Source organism: Mytilus trossulus, chromosome 9 (assembly GCF_036588685.1).
Source record: "Mytilus trossulus isolate FHL-02 chromosome 9, PNRI_Mtr1.1.1.hap1, whole genome shotgun sequence".
NCBI classification, from domain to species: domain Eukaryota; kingdom Metazoa; phylum Mollusca; class Bivalvia; order Mytilida; family Mytilidae; genus Mytilus; species Mytilus trossulus.
Window position 1 is genome coordinate 63369955 of NC_086381.1, and position 16246 is coordinate 63386200.

The 16246-nt window shown below is 35.0% G+C and overlaps 2 protein-coding genes across 2 annotated transcripts in view; both read left to right on the plus strand.

Moving 5' to 3' along the window:
- Window positions 1-4502, plus strand: part of LOC134683219 (uncharacterized) — a 32966-nt gene extending 28464 nt beyond the window's left edge. The window contains exons 5-6 of the mRNA XM_063542378.1: window positions 679-886; window positions 1881-4502. Coding sequence (XP_063398448.1) covers window positions 679-886; window positions 1881-2125 — 453 coding nt within the window. The 3' untranslated portion in view covers window positions 2126-4502. The remainder of the gene's footprint in view (window positions 1-678; window positions 887-1880) is intronic.
- A 9616-nt stretch (window positions 4503-14118) lies between these two features.
- On the plus strand, window positions 14119-14556 carry LOC134684836 (U7 snRNA-associated Sm-like protein LSm10). Its single transcript, XM_063544145.1, has one exon. The coding sequence runs from the start codon at window positions 14119-14121 to the stop codon at window positions 14554-14556; it is 438 nt and encodes a 145-aa protein (XP_063400215.1).
- Window positions 14557-16246: the final 1690 nt, after the last annotated feature.

Here is a 16246-nt window from a genome sequence, read left to right on the forward strand (position 1 = left end):
ATTAATATCCGCGGAATAATAGTTATTAGTTACGCAATTTCTCCTTTTGTTGTTCTTGGTTCAAAGGTCGTAATGTTCTCTTGTGAAAGTCTCTTTTGATCAATTAACTATACTGCGTGATGATTTCTAACCCACTCACACAAATAAAACTTGATTTCGAAACAGTTTCGAAATTTTTAGACAGCATAGGTATTTCGTTTTGGTTAATAACATTTACGAGAAATATAGAAAACTACATATAAAATCAACAAACGACCACCACTGAATTAAGGCTCCTGACATAGACCAAGGACCTTTACATATATACGACAATGTTAAGCATGTGTGTGAGCGTAAGCTTTGTGTATCAGTGTAATATAACAACATAAGAACTATCTACTTAATATAAAGTTGAAACTGCACCACACATACACCCACCGTGACTAAATCCGAAAGACAATGCAGACAAGGGACCGTTCTTGTACTACTTGTTGTTCCTATAGCTATAGTGCAAAGTCCAATTACATTAAAAAAATAAACAATATTTTCCTTGCAGACTGAAAATGTTTTTTAGATTGATAAATAGATTTTATAAGAAGGTTTGCTGTACCTATGTATCTTAACCAAACATTCGTTTCAAGTCTTGATATCAATTCTGAAATGGCAGTGAATAACTAGTTTTTATTTTTTCTATTTCAGAAAGCACAAAAGAATGGCGGTCCCCATAATGGAAGTATCCCCGTCATGGTAGACGCAAGCAATACATACAGGTCAAATGGTATCTATGACGAAATTGGAAAAGAGGCTAACGGAACATGTAGCAGTGAAAAACTAGATGCAATAATACCACACGCAGTGGATAATGTGTACGCTATACCAAACAAGAGAACGAAACAAGTCCAGCAAGGTATGACGAGTTATAGTGCAGTCACACTGGGGATGGACATTAGAAAAAAGGGGCATCATATCACATAATAAACTACTTGATATAACATATGGAATAGAGCAAAAACACACTCAATAAGTGAATATAAAAAAAACACCCCAAAAAAATACAAAAAAGGAAGACATTCGCCAAGCGCCTGTGGTGTTTAGAAGAGGATAACAACAGTCATTGAAGGGGTCAACACGGTAAACTCGAAATGTTTTATACATTTCAAATTAGAGTGTGAAAATTTTCTCATAATATATAAAATGTCGAATACATTTTCCTGGTGTATAATAAATATGTTCATGTGAGGTTATTGGACAATGAAACATAGTATTAAGGGTAAAAATAGCCTAATTGCGTGGTGTTTTAAATTTTATTGCTTTGAGCCATATCCCCTACGAAGTTATTTAATGTACTTTTACATGTAATACCCTTCAGATCGATATTTGTCACAATAAAACTTATTTACTACTTAATTATTTTAACATAAGTTGAGAATTATGTCCATCTTGAATATTCATCCATTGACATGACTCAATAGCTTATTCAGAAAAGGTCACTGATACTAAAATTTGAGCATAAAAAGGATCTATGATAAAAAAAATTGAAACAATTCTAAAGAGAAAATAGACGGATATATTAAGTTAGTGACAATAAACGGAAAATAAATAACATAAAATGTCAATTACTTTAAAATTAAACTGACAGGTTGCCGTATCTGCTACAACCAGAAGAAAGATCACTCAAGTTGAAGTGGCGGTTCCAAGGGGGGGGTCCGGGGTTTAAACCCCCTTTTTTTATGATCAATGCATTTGAATGGAGAAATTAAGTTGGACCCCCCCCCCCCCCCATCTGCTTCTTTTGTCCTAAGTTAGGAACCCCCTTTTTAAAATGGATGAATCCGCCCCTGTGTTGCAACCCCTTTTAAAGTAATGATCGATTCTTTTAAATGTATAATATCATTTTTCAGACATTAAATATATTGATGAAACAACGGATGACGAAAGCAAAGAAGGTGATAAGTTGTTAGGAGGCAATGAAACAGAAGATGACAATGAGGACGTCAAAACACCAAATCAAAATGGCGACATTTCCGTTTCCGGAACAGCAGCCGTAACAACCAATGAATCTAGTCCTATGTTGAATGAAATACAATTGGAGATGGAAAATAATGTAGAACCTCCTAAAGAAACAGATGCCCTTGTGGAATCTTGAAAATTGGATCGTTGACTTTTTTGTTTTTTATTTCGCGCAACGGACACTAAACAACTGTACATTGCTTTAGGTCAAAAATCAAACAAGCTAGATGACAATTTAACAATAAGTGCTTTATAGCCTCAAAGGCATTTTCACATAATGTGCAATATTTATTCTTTCATATGACAAAAGCGAATCAAATGTGTGATAGATCCTATATATAATTTCATGACAAAACTTGTGTATATATAATATTGACTTTTTCATCCGAGAGAGAGAAAATCTGGAAAAAGACTGACGTTTTAATATGTTTCAATCAGTATTTTTGCTTTTATTTCGATATAGGCGTTTTTGGTAATATGAACTATTCTTTTGCGGTGTGTTATACTTGTTTGATTGTAAATTTATAATACATGACTTGTATAACGCAATCCTGTTCCTTTGATGTCAAATTAGATTTATTTAATGTTTTTTATTTATTCAAGTGCTTTTAATGAAATAATGTTTCTGGTCATTATGATAGATGATATAATTAGAGAGATTTTTTCTACAGGAAATTTAGATAAAACAGAATTGTATATTTAGATAATACATAATAAAAATTGGGTGTTGGATGTACTAAAACCGGATATTTGCATGAAATATACATTAATATAATGTAAAGATAATATAAATCGTCAATCTAGAGTAAATAACAAGAAATTATTAAAAAGTGTGCATGAATATCGAAGACAAAGAGATTTGTCGGTGAAAGAGAGAGCGCGTGCATAAGAATCGAAGACAAAGAGATTTGTCGGAGAGAGCGAGCGAGCGAGAGAGTGAGAGAGAGGTAGATGGAAAATGAAAGAATGAGCATAATCGAGTAGGAATGCACAATAATTGATTGGTTAAGTTTTGGTGTTTAACGCCACTCTAAAGCACTAAAATAATTGTCTATAGCATGTCGTATAGTTTTATAGGTTGAGCAAGTCGGGAACCACCGACCTTCGGCAGTATAACTGTCAATCTTAGTCAATTAACATTGGAGCCGAACGCACCTTCTAGGTATTGGTTCGAACTGTAGCGAATTCAAAATGAAAACTACAAGCAATCTATACGATTGAAAGGGTGTAGTTCAATAGTTACTAATATATGTTTCGTTTATGTTGTTTTCTTCTTTTTAATCATTTATTTAAATGCATCGTTGAAGTAAGATTTTTAGCGTTTTTTCGTTAATGTTTGCATTGTATATGTTGCATTGTTTTTCATTGTTTCAGCCTCATGTCGAAGATAGTGTTACGTTTTGGAAGTTGAACTATGAACTAATCATTTCAATTTTATTTGCATTTTGCTTTGTATGTATAAGCTGCTGTCGATTTTATTTGAATAATTCCTCAAGCTGTTCATGATAGGGTCCACGTGTTCTCTTCCTATGATAAAGTGGACACTTTTAAGTTTTGTTTATAATTAATAATCCTAATAAAAGTCCAAACTGGTAGACAACTCATCTTTTTAAATTCATAAAATCTTTTTAAAAAAGTGATCGTTTTGTTCTCATTTAACTCCATGCTCAACGATTTTTATTAAACGTTCTTCATAAATAGTATATTCACAGAATATTTTGAGTTTTTAGTATACATTGTCGGTTTCCGTCCACAAAGTCATTAATGGATGAAAATTTTGTTGTTCGAATAAATGTTAAAAAAATGATACATTTACATGTATATATACGCATCTGTATATATTTCATGTATATCGTTGTTTTTTATGTTAAGTACACTGTCTAGAGGGAGAGTTACATGAACTAAAAATAGGTGAAACACGTAAAATTCCACGAAAGAAAGAAATGGACTCACTCTGCATGAATTACCATGGTAAAAACTCATAGGCGGATCCAGGGGGCTGGTAGGACCGCCACCCCCTTTTTTCGTAGGAGAAATTTGGTTGATTATATAGGGAATCATTAACGCATGACTGTATCGGTCCCCTTTTATGGCGGGCAGTGCCCCCTTATTTCAAGTTTGGATCAACCACTGAAACTTAGCATAACTGAGTTTTGGTTTAAACTTCTTTGTGTCGTTGGATTGCTGTCCGGTTGAAATATACCCACATCACCTTTTATTTCGGGGAAACATGATGAAAACAACAGCATTTCTAATTGTGGTTACACCACGTGATGTTGAAACTGTTATACTCTTAAAATGAAACCCTCTATACAGTATACTCATACCACCCATTGTCTCGCCCGAATCGTTTTAATTTAATTTGTTCATGTACTAGTATTTGCTTATTTTTATTGACTTAATTATGTTTGAATGATATGAATGTTTTAAACAGTATTTTTATGTGTTCTTTTTATTTTTAAGGTGCAAAAGATGTATGTAAATAAAATGTAAATAAAATTGCTAATTATTTATTCAGAAGATTGTCTCTTGGTTGCATCTGGTTCGTCAGTCTACATGCAGAGTTATCGGTACTTGTTTTTTCAATTGCCAGTCAGAGTGCAATAACTCTGCATGTGAGTTTGTTGTTCCCAATAATGTAGATGTCTTGTAATTAAAAGAAACAAGACTGTGTTACTGAATGCAACGTTGTTGTTGTAACATTTTGACAGAGGATAGTTTAAACTTCTATTTACAATAGACTGAATAATCGATCACTGCCACGTGCAAATCGATAAATGATTCTGTTAAATGCAATAGAATCATATTTAAAACAGTGTGGTCCTGGCCATTGATTGACGACCTAAATTATCCCATTGACTGGGACATATTAGGTGAACGTTTGTCTGTAACGACCATTGCTCACTTGTTACTTATTGTTGAATTTAAACTGTGGGGTCACCAAAGGTTCTTAACGCCTTTAATACTAAAATAATTCGAAAAATTATTCAGGAATAACCTTTATGTTTTGATTTATATTATTGATATAAATGAACACATCGTATTATTCCGGATTCGTTTTTCGAATTGCTTTATCTAGGTGTTGAGAACCTTTGGTGACCCCACAGATTCAGTGTCTTTAACAAGTACATAGTGAGCAGTGATTGTTACCGACAAACGTTCACCTAATCTGTCCCCGTCAATGGGATAATTTAGGTCGTCAATCAATGGCCAGGACCACACTGTTTTGAATATGATTCTAATCGATACAGATAAGCTAATCAACAAGAATATTGCGCCAATTTAAAGTAAATGTGATTGATATTATCTTTTTTCATAACTATCCACTGAGCATTAAGTAATGCGTACGATATATTCAGATCAGCAAGAGCTACATTGTATCACTTCCGGTTTGACGTTACATTGAATTTTCATCATACCAACTGAGCATTGTTTGTTGGATTTGTTTACGGATTTTTTTAGGTTCGTTAGTTTGTATAAGGTGGAGAATGTTTGTGACTAACATACATTTTGTATTCGTGTACTATCAGTACTACTAGTAGTATGCGATGTTATTTAAAAGCTTGGTTTGGTTTATCAACACAAACAGTTAATATAAAAAAGAAGATGTGGTATGATTGCCAATGAGACAACTATCCACAAAAGACCAAAGTGACACAAACATTAACAATTATAGGTCACCGTACGGCCTTCAACAATGAGCAAAGCACATACCGCATAGTCAGCTATAAAAGGCCCCGATAAGACAATGTAAAACAATCATCAAATGAGAAAACTAAAGGCCTTATTTATGTAAAAAATAGTTGGTTTCCTTTTCTTTACCTTAATACCGTATTATTTGTATCAAGTTTGTTTATATTAAAGTATTAAATGCATTCTGTATCAGATTAACATAATTCGTTACATTGTTTACCTATAAAAACCAGCATATACCAGTTTGTATAAGTCATGTTAGGCCCGTCCGGGGATTAAACCCACGACCTCCTGCACATGAGACACGCATTTTGTTTTGTTTGTATTGTATATGTACTTGCAGAAAGACAATTCGGAAAGAGTTCATGCTAAACCATGAATATATTATTAAAATGATTGTTAGGTATGTTCTCCAATAAGTGTTGACTTAAAAAAGTTGGGATTTTTTTCTATCCATGGAAAAGCAGAAAATGTTTGTTAGGAGCAGATTTTCTCTAAGCAGTGTTAGTATGAACTGGTGTGGGAACATTATTTTGATCCGGTTTTTAAATACAATGTTAAAATAAATCTATTTTAAACTCTGCATTGATCTACGATTGGGAGATTTTAAGATTTGTTTTGTTTATTTATCAAAACATAAAGGGATTGTTTCCTGTTCTTAATACCATGTTATGTGTATAAAGAACTAGATTAAGGTAGATTAGCATTCTATTCCAGATTAACATAATTACTTACAATTTTTACCTCTGAAAGAATACACTACGTTTTAAAATTTCATTTGTGACCCTTTTTCGTTGGCTTACATAATGTACGGTTGTACTTTTGGATATCTGATATTTATTTCAAAAGAGGGCTAAAGATACCAGAGGGACAGTCAAACTCATAGGCCGAAAAATAAACTGACAACGCCATGTCTAAAATTGAAAAAGACAAACAGACACATATAGTATACATGACACAACAAATAAAACTAAAGGCTTAGCAGCACGAACCTCACACAAACTGGGGGTTGATCTAATGTGCTTCGGAATGGTAAGCAGATCCTGCCCCAAGAGGTTGTACTTATTGACAGTCAGAGAAGCAGCAAATATTGAATTTAGAAGATATGGTATAATGGCCAACTCAGAGCAAATGACTTAGAAATCAAAAATTATAAGTCACCGTTCGGTCTTCAACAATGAGCAAAATCTAGATCGCATAGTTACCTTTAAAAGGCCCCTAAAAGACAAATGTAAAATAATTCAAAAGAAAAAAAATATATATAACGGCACGATTCATGTATAGAAACAGTTTGCTTGTGTAGTTTCCCGTTCCCGTAGTTGACAAGTTGCGAACTTGTGTCTCAAATCAGACCAAACTCATAAATATAACACAACAAAAGAAAGATAACTCCAGGTATTTTTCGACTTTAGTGGCAAGTTATACATGTAGAAGATTAGTGCTGAACCTGTATTGCGACAATATTTTAATCGCTCAAATTGTTATAAAATATCAAGAAAGGGGCCTATATGCCGGCAAGAAATGAATATGTTAGTCATATATCAAGTATTTTTTTTAACATCCACTCACTCCTTTCAATTTACTTGATCTTAGCATCCTTATAAAGTAGTTAGCAATTTTCGTGAGGTTTATAAGATATCTGGAAAAATGAATAAATATAAAGAAATGGATGTAAAAATATGCCCAGTACGGTTTTGTATAAATCTTTTTTTCAAAATAACTTGTCAATGAGCTTATAGCGTTCAATTTATAGTGAGCAATTTTCGTTTATATAGGACTATATATACAAACAGACAGTTTCGTCTCCTTTTTAACAGCCGAATACGAGTATGTATGTTTTCAGTTACACTCGTATATAGTAAAGTTGTAATGTTTTGCATCAGTCGCAATTGCTAGGAATATACATAGCTATGGACATCACCTTTGAAAGTCCTCGGTGGCCGAGTGGTTTAAGTAGTTACTACTGTAATGGTTAGCCAGTCAACACTGAGGTTGTGAGTGCGAACCCCTGACTAGAATTGCCGCTAAGTTTTCCTATTGAAAGTCGGTGGTTTTCTGCGGAGTAGCTTCCTCCACCAATAAAAACTGGAAAAGTGGCTTTTAAAACACCCAAAATCAAATCTTATCAGACATAACAGATTGTTTTTGACATATGATAACTGAAAAATAAAAAGAATAGAGAGAAATTGGCAAAATCAAAGACTAGCGACTCATTTTGTCCTGCAATATATAGAAAAGAGAATATAAACATTGTGGAAAAAAATCATAAAGGATTTACAGAAGTACCCCTTAAAAAAATAAAGACCCTTATTCATATTCATCTTCGCTAGCCAAGCGTCACGATATTGATTTATATCATAAAACTTCAAACATAATACAAACTTCAATGAGCTTAACGCCTAGTAAGCAAAGCTTGGACTTCGGATCTGTGTTTTACTCATATTGTCTGTACCCAAGTCTAACAATGGTACCCCTTCTCGTGGAGGGATGTGTAAATAAGCCACATGGCAACAACATTATTAAAGGGGTCCACAATTCCCCACTCTTCGTATCGGCCCTGTCACCACCTTAGAATTTGCAGTAATAAATAAATCAGTAAGATAAAATTGAGAATGGGAATGGGGAATATATTAAAGAGACAACAACCCGACCAAAGAGCAGACCAAAAAGGTTTATTTACAGTCGGCATAGTGTTCAAACAAGAACATAACATAAGCTTTGGGCTTTAAACCTACATTCATAGCGTAACAATACAGTATATAATATTACACATGCAATGAGTTATACAACACAAAATGAAGCACTATAAGTAAGCATGGTGTTAGCAGGACAAACTATGTATTAAAAATTAAAGCTAAAAGCATACTAGGTATTAAAGTTAAAAGCATACTAGGTATTAAGTTAAAAGCATATTAGGTATTAAAGCTAAAAGCATACTAGGTATTCAAGTAAAAGCATACTAGGTGTAGTGTAGTTAATAATCATTCAAAAGAGTTCTCAAGTAGATACATGATTTATTTATCAACTTAAAACCAAACCATCATTCATGATTACAGGAGTCTATAAAGAAAAGGGAAAGAAACTATTACAATGTCTATTACTAATGACTAACTCTGTACCACAAAACCAAATAAACATAATATAAGTACATTCACCCCCTCTAAAAGTCAACACAATAGTTCAATTAAAAAAACTGAGGTTTTACTTTTGCACAAATCTCACACTGTTTGATTGTTCTCTTGACGTCATCAACTGAGAAAGGTAAGTTCTTTGAACGGACGAAGTGAAGAAGTCGATTGATGCCCGGATGGCAAAGTGCACTAGGTAGTTCAGAAAGAGAATCGGAGCTGATGGATGAGCAGTACGCTCGAGAAAAGCAATCGGCTGATGCATTGTCTTGTCTAGGACGATATTTTATATCATAGCTGTAACAGCTCAATTCAGTTCTCCATCGAATTATTTTGTCATTTTTCACTTTACCGTGCTTCTTTGAATCAAACATATAAGAAACTGCTTCCTGGTCAGTGACAAGAGTGAATTTTTTCCCACTAAGTAAGTGTCTGCATTTGCGAACCGCATCTATAATGGCACATGCTTCCTTTTCTACAGATGAGTGTCCTAATTCATGAGCATTTAAAGTTCTCGAAAAGAAAGCAACAGGCCTACCACCCTGATTGAGACTTCCGGCTACTGCAGAATCCGAGGCATCGGTTTCTACGACAAAAGGAATAGCTTCATCAATTGCACTTATGCTTGCGTTTTAAAGGTCGGATTTCAAATCATCGAATGCTTTCACTGCAATAGAGTCTAACGGAAAAGAAGTAGCGTTAGCTAACGGTTTGATTTTGTCTGAGAATCTTGGTATCCATTGACTATAATACGAAAACATTCCCATGGCTCTTTTTACTGATTTAGGACCGTGGGGCACAGGGAGTTCATCAAGCGTACTGTATACCTTGTATTTGGCGATATCTGAGACCATTTGATTAATGTTAGGAAACGGGTAAGCATCAAGTTCAGTAAATCTGTTTATAGTTTGAGAGTAATCGATTACTAGTCTTTTCTTGTGCCTTTCATTTGAAGTTACTAACACTTGAGCTCTCCATGGTGACAAACTAGACTCAATTATACCTTCGGTAAGTAATCTTGTTGTCTCATTTTCTATGAATTCTCTATCGACTGCACTGTACTTCCTTGATTTTGTAGCAATAGGTCGGCATTCACTTGTCAAGGTGGCAAATAATTCCGGCGGATCAACACTTGAAACCGCTAAACCACAAACTGTATTTGAGTCATTTATTTCTACGGCTGGTCTGCTTCCACCGAAACTTATTTTTATACTGTCGTGTCTTTTCATGAAGTCCTGTCCCAAGATAATGTCACAACAGAGTTTATTGAGGACAGATAACTGCATATTCCGATAGAAATGTCCATCAATGTTTAAGTTTACATTGCAAATTCCTACTATAGGACTACTGAGAGCACTGGATGCCATAGATAAACTTCCGGTAGCGTCATTTATATTTACTGACATTAATTTCGCAAATTGTCTATCAATGAAACTTTCAGAACTACCTGTGTCTATCAAGGCTTGGCACGGACGTTCATTCACACGCACATTTATTACTGCTTTCTTTAAACATTGCGGAGATGCAGCAGTCACAGTTGCTAATATGGGAGTACAAGAGGCAGATGTCCCAGTACTTGTTGTATTAGATTTACACACTTTCGAAAAGTGTCCTTTCTTACTACAGTTATGACAAGAGGCATCCTTTTCCGGACAAAAACGTCTCGCGTGAGCATTATTCCCACAAAAGAAGCACTTTTGTTTACTTCCGGGTCGTTGTGCAGCAGCTGCTGTAATCTTGTCTTCTTCAGTAACGAATTGAAGTTTTGTTGTGGTATCTAGAACACATTCATCTGTTTTTTGTCCAATCGCGGCTGTCACAGGATATGGCTGAACATACACTTCATTACTGCGTTGAGCTAGATCTAATGTTCGCGCCTGATCAAACATTGTCTTAAGGTCAAGGGCTCAGTGTCGAACAATTTGTGAGCAAAGTCCATTTATAAACGCGTCCCTTGTGTATTCTTCTTTATATTTATCGGCCGTCACTGGTTGAAAGTTACAATCCTTTGCAAATACTTTAAGCTCTTGTAGAAACTGGTCAAGTGTCTCACCTGTCTGTTGTCTGCGTGTTATTAACAAGTGCCTAGCCAGAACCTCGTTTTTTGGTCGAACATACACAGCTTCTTACAGTGATATAGCGGTATCGTAAGTTTCACCAATATACTCATATATACGCGGCGAAACAAAATTGATCAACATTATCAGTTTGTCTGGAACTTCTTCTCCGGCAGAGGTTAGAAAATTCGTAAAAGTTCGTTTCCAGTGAAACCATTCTTTTGCTGCTGTAGGTGAATCAGGATTGGCATCCAATCGTTCAGGTCTGAGATATTTATGCATGATGATTTAAGTTGATAAAACTGTACATAGTGTAGTTAATAATCATCCAAAAGAGTTCTCAAGTAGATACATGATTTATTTATCAACTTAAATCCAAACCATCATTCATGATTACAGGAGTCTATAAAGAAAAGGGAAAGAAACTATTACAATGTCTATTACTAATGACTAACTACCACAAAACCAAATAAACATAATATACTACACTAGGTATTAAAGCTAAAAGCATACTAGGTATTAAAGTTAAAAGCATACTAGGTATTAAAGTTAAAAGCATACTAGGTATTTAAGCTAAAAGCATACTAGGTATTAAAGCTAAAAGCATACTAGGTATTAAAGCTAAAAGCATACTAGGTATTAAAGCTAAAAGCATACTAGGTATTAAAGCTAAAAATTAAACGTAAACTAAGCATAATGGTTAGAAAGCTGGTAAAATGCATAGCATCATGTAAAATAATAAAAATTGGCCACGATATGATCTGAATGGTTAAATGTTAACATAAGACATAAATTAATAATCTGCACAAAATGTACACTTACAGTTACTTCAATTCCATATTAATTTTAAAATATTTTCAACTGACTGAAATTAGCATTTTTCTAAAATTTAGTTTCAGGTAACGGTGTCACACCACCAATTACTCGCTCCAATTGTGAAAGTAAGCCTACTCGGGGGGGGGGGGGGGGGGGGGGGGGATTGTACTTTTGATGTCATTGTTTACTAACCAACAAATAGGCAGAAATGAAACTTTTGATGAAAGAGAATTATTTTAACACCATAGTATACTAATTAAAGTTTTCCAGAAAACCAGGGTTATTTTTAGTGGTACCTCTATTCGGAAGACCTTTTCTTTTTAATATGATTTTAAACATTGCCGAAAACAACAAAGCACATAAAGATCTCAATCCCATTCCTTGAAATAAAACATGAAGGAGTCGAAAAACTACTCAGGCAACTAAACCCATCAAAAGCTTCAGGACCAGACGGTATACCTAATAGAATCCTCAAGGAGTGCTCAAAACAACTTGCACCAGGACTCTCAATAATATACCAAAAGTCAATAAATACTGGAGAACTGCCAAGAGACTGGTTAAACGCTAACATCTCGAGCGTCTTTAAAAAAGGAGATAAACATGCACCAGAAAATTATAGACCTGTATCACTAACATCTGTGCCGTGCAAAGTACTTGAACATATCATCTGTAAGCACATACTAAACCATCTAGACAAGCACAGGGTACTAACATCACTCAACCATGGATTCAGATCCGGATACTCGTGTGAGACACAGCTACTAGTCACACTGCACGACTTCATGAAATCACATGATGCTGGAAACCAAATTGATGTTGCTATCCTGGACTTTTCAAAAGCATTTGACACAGTGCCACACACCAAACTCCTACACAAACTAGACGAATATGGTGTGAGAGGACCACTGAATAAATGGCTAGAAATGTTTCTAACTCAGAGAAGGATGAAGGTTGTCATTGATGGAGAGGAATCGGAAGAAGTTACAGTGGACTCAGGAGTGCCACAAGGAACCGTACTCGGACCCCTTCTCTTCCTCTGTCATATCAATGATCTCCCGGACTCAGTAAAATCAACTGTTAGACTTTTTGCTGATGATTGTCTGCTATACAGAAATATAAAAACTCAACGAGACCACACACTGTTACAACAAGATCTGGTTAGTCTAGAAAAATGGGCCAAAGACTGGGGTATGCGCTTCAACGCAAAGAAATGTTACATCTTGAGCATTAAGAACAAAAGTCAGAAGTTCTATACCCTTGATGGACACATACTCCAACAGGTCAAACACAACCCATACCTGGGACTACAGATATCGGACGATCTGAAATGGACCACCCACATTTCAAATGTAACTAAGAAAGCGAATTCTACACTAGGCTTTCTTAGACGCAACCTAAGATTCTGCCCAAAAGACTGCAAGAAAACAGCATACATTTCATTGGTGCGATCTACGATGGAATATGGGGCAATTGTATGGGACCCTTATACATCAAACAACATCAACCAATTAGAAAGAATCCAAAGAAGAGCAGCCCGTTTCATCACAGGGGATTATAAATCAAAAGAAGAGGGATCGGTCACCAAAATGCTAACAGTGCTGGAACTTGAAAACCTACAGTCCAGAAGAACAAGCCAAAGACTGGTATTTCTGTACAAAGTGGTTGAGGGTTTGGTCCCAGCTATCAAACCTGACGAATTTTTGGTAAAAAGCAAAACCAAAAGGACAATCAAACCTACACGCTTTGTAGACTTTGAGAGCACAAACATAGTTACCAACTCAGTTAAAAACAACTCAAAGGCAATTGATACTACAAACTGTAAAACTGAACAATTTAAGAACTCGTTCTTTGTCAAGACTGTTATTCATTGGAACCAACTGGAAGAAGCAGTAGTGTGCGCCAAGTCAGTTGAGAGCTTCAAAACAGCTCTCCAACGCCGTCAATAGGCGCTCTCTCTCCCGTCGAGTAAAAGCCAGTATTGGTACCTTCGACGTAACGATACAGATACAGATACATCTGTTGAAAATTGGCATGTAGAAAGCTGATACATGTACAATTCAGGATATATCTGGTTTCTTTGAAGTTAAACTTAAGGTAAAATATTTAGAAAGCTGTGAAAATTGCAAAATGTGGTTGAACAGATAGGGACTTTTAATTGGTGATATGACTCCTAGGTCATTCCAATAAAAACAGTAGCTGCATGCATATCTTTAAAAGAACATATTAATTCGATAATGTATTGATAACTTATCAAAATTGGTGTCGTCCTAAACAAGCATCATAAATTATTAACCACAAGCAATCCATAAACGTGTTTTAAGTATTCATTGTGTTATGAGGTTCTCCTATCGATATTAGGAGAAAAATACGGGTGAACCGTAATGTTTAACCATGCGGTTTTCGTTTCTTTCCCTAGACCGTAATAATCCCTAAAGATGGCAAGCAATCGACAGAAATTTCTGATTAAAAATTCACTCATTTCTTTGTTAAAAGCGCTTGAAGGAAAGGTGACAACTGTTGAATTACGGAATGAACATACAGTCACAGGAACGATTGATTATGTTGACGGATTTATGTGTGTTTCAATGTCGAATGTTTGCTTTAAAACATTGTCAGGAAAAATGACCAACTTCGAACAATTTTACATACAGGGACCTAATATAAGATTTGTACAGATTCCAGACGAAGTTGACATGAAAAAGGCGATTCATTGGGAGGTAAATAAAGAAAGGATAATGCGGCAACGGATGCAGAAAGCAATCAGTGATGCTGTTATAAAAAAGAGACAGAAAAGGGAAAAAGAAATAACGAAAAAAGAAGAAAAAGAACAGAAAATGAAAGAAGCAGAAGATAAAAAAGATGCAGCTAACTGATGTTGGACGATAGTTTCAATGATTTGGACCACTGAGTGGTACTGTACAGAATACCAAGCACAGCACAACCAGGAGTTAGACATGTTAGATCTTATGTTCTTATTTTGTCTATACAATCATGACAGTGTCATGTTCAAAGAAGTAAGAACAGCAGAAGTAATGAGATGCCAGTGATATTTTGAAACTGTATTTAACAATCCACTGGATAAGTTCAAAGAAGTATGCATACAGCAGCATAAATTAACTTGTGAATATTCATGCTACTTTGATTATACATATATATACAAATATACATGTATGCATACATGTACATTTTGTACATGTAGGTGTATTGACAATTATACAATCATGACAACCACATAGGTATATTATGTCCATGTGACTATGTACTAAAAAAACAGTTCATTGTGGTATTTTGAGTTATTATACATGTTATAAGCCAAAACAAAAATTGTTAACTGAACTTCTGAACCCTTTGTTATGCCATACAACATTGTACAATGCAATCTCAATATACTGACAATAGTTTTTGCTGATACAATGTACTTTCAAAAGAAAAAAAATTTACATGTACAAATGATGTATGTTTTTTTATTTTACATTAGCTATAGATGTATAGGAGAGGGTTGACAATGGTTGAGAGCTCACAAAACATGTTTAATCCTGCCACATTTGTGTGCCTGTCTCAAGTCTGGAGCCACTGGCCTTTGTTAGTCTTATATGTTTTTAAATCTATTATAATAAGTTCATTTATATGTTTAGGAGTTAAGTGTGAGTATAAAAAAGAAAAAGTGGTATGATTACCATGATTACCAATGATGTCCATATTCACTGAACTAGTACTCATTTTTGTTGAAGCTCGCCTCCAGGTGCAGGATTTTCTTGTTGTGTTGAAGACCCACTGACGACCTTGCGCTGTTTTCTGCTCTGTGGTTAGGTTGTTGTCTCTTTGAAGGTTTGGAAATTCCCCATTACATTTCTAGTCTCAACATATTATTATACATATTGATGTCAGGCCTAGTGAGTATAAACTGTAGGACATATGTAGTTGTACAATCGGCAATGCTTCTGGAATGCATCATGATTTTTATACAGTTACAATAAAAGAGGGCTGAAAGATACCAGAGGGACAGTCAAACTCATATATATATAAAATAAACAACAACTCCATAGTGAGAAAAATAAGGCGAACACACAAATAATAGTACACAAGACACAACATAGAAAACTAAAGATTAAGCAACATGAAACACTGAGGTGCTCTCAGGTGCTCCAGAAGGGTAATCAGATCCTGCTCCACATGTGACACTTGTCGTGTTGCTCAGATAACCTCTACATGTCTACACAACCACCATCATCCTCTTCCTTTGTGAGAAAAAATGAACATGTTCAAACATTGTCAACCAACAATGGACACAACAGTGCATCAATAACAAGAATGTGTCCCTAATACAAAGATGCCCCACTTGCATGCACTATTATTTTCTATGTTCTGTGGAAAGGAAAATCGGGATCAAAACTTTGATTTGGCATAAAAACTAGAAAGATCATATCATTGGGAACATGTGTACTAAGTTTCAAGTTGATTGGACTTCAACTTCATCAAAAACTATATTGACTAAAACTTTAACCTTTAGCAGAACATATGGAGGGACAAACAAACAGATGCAGACCAGAAACATATAACCCC

Coding starts and splice junctions, on each gene's coding strand:
- LOC134684836 (XM_063544145.1), top strand. CDS start 14,119: ATGGCAAGCAATCGACAGAAATTTCTGATTAAAAATTCACTCATTTCT.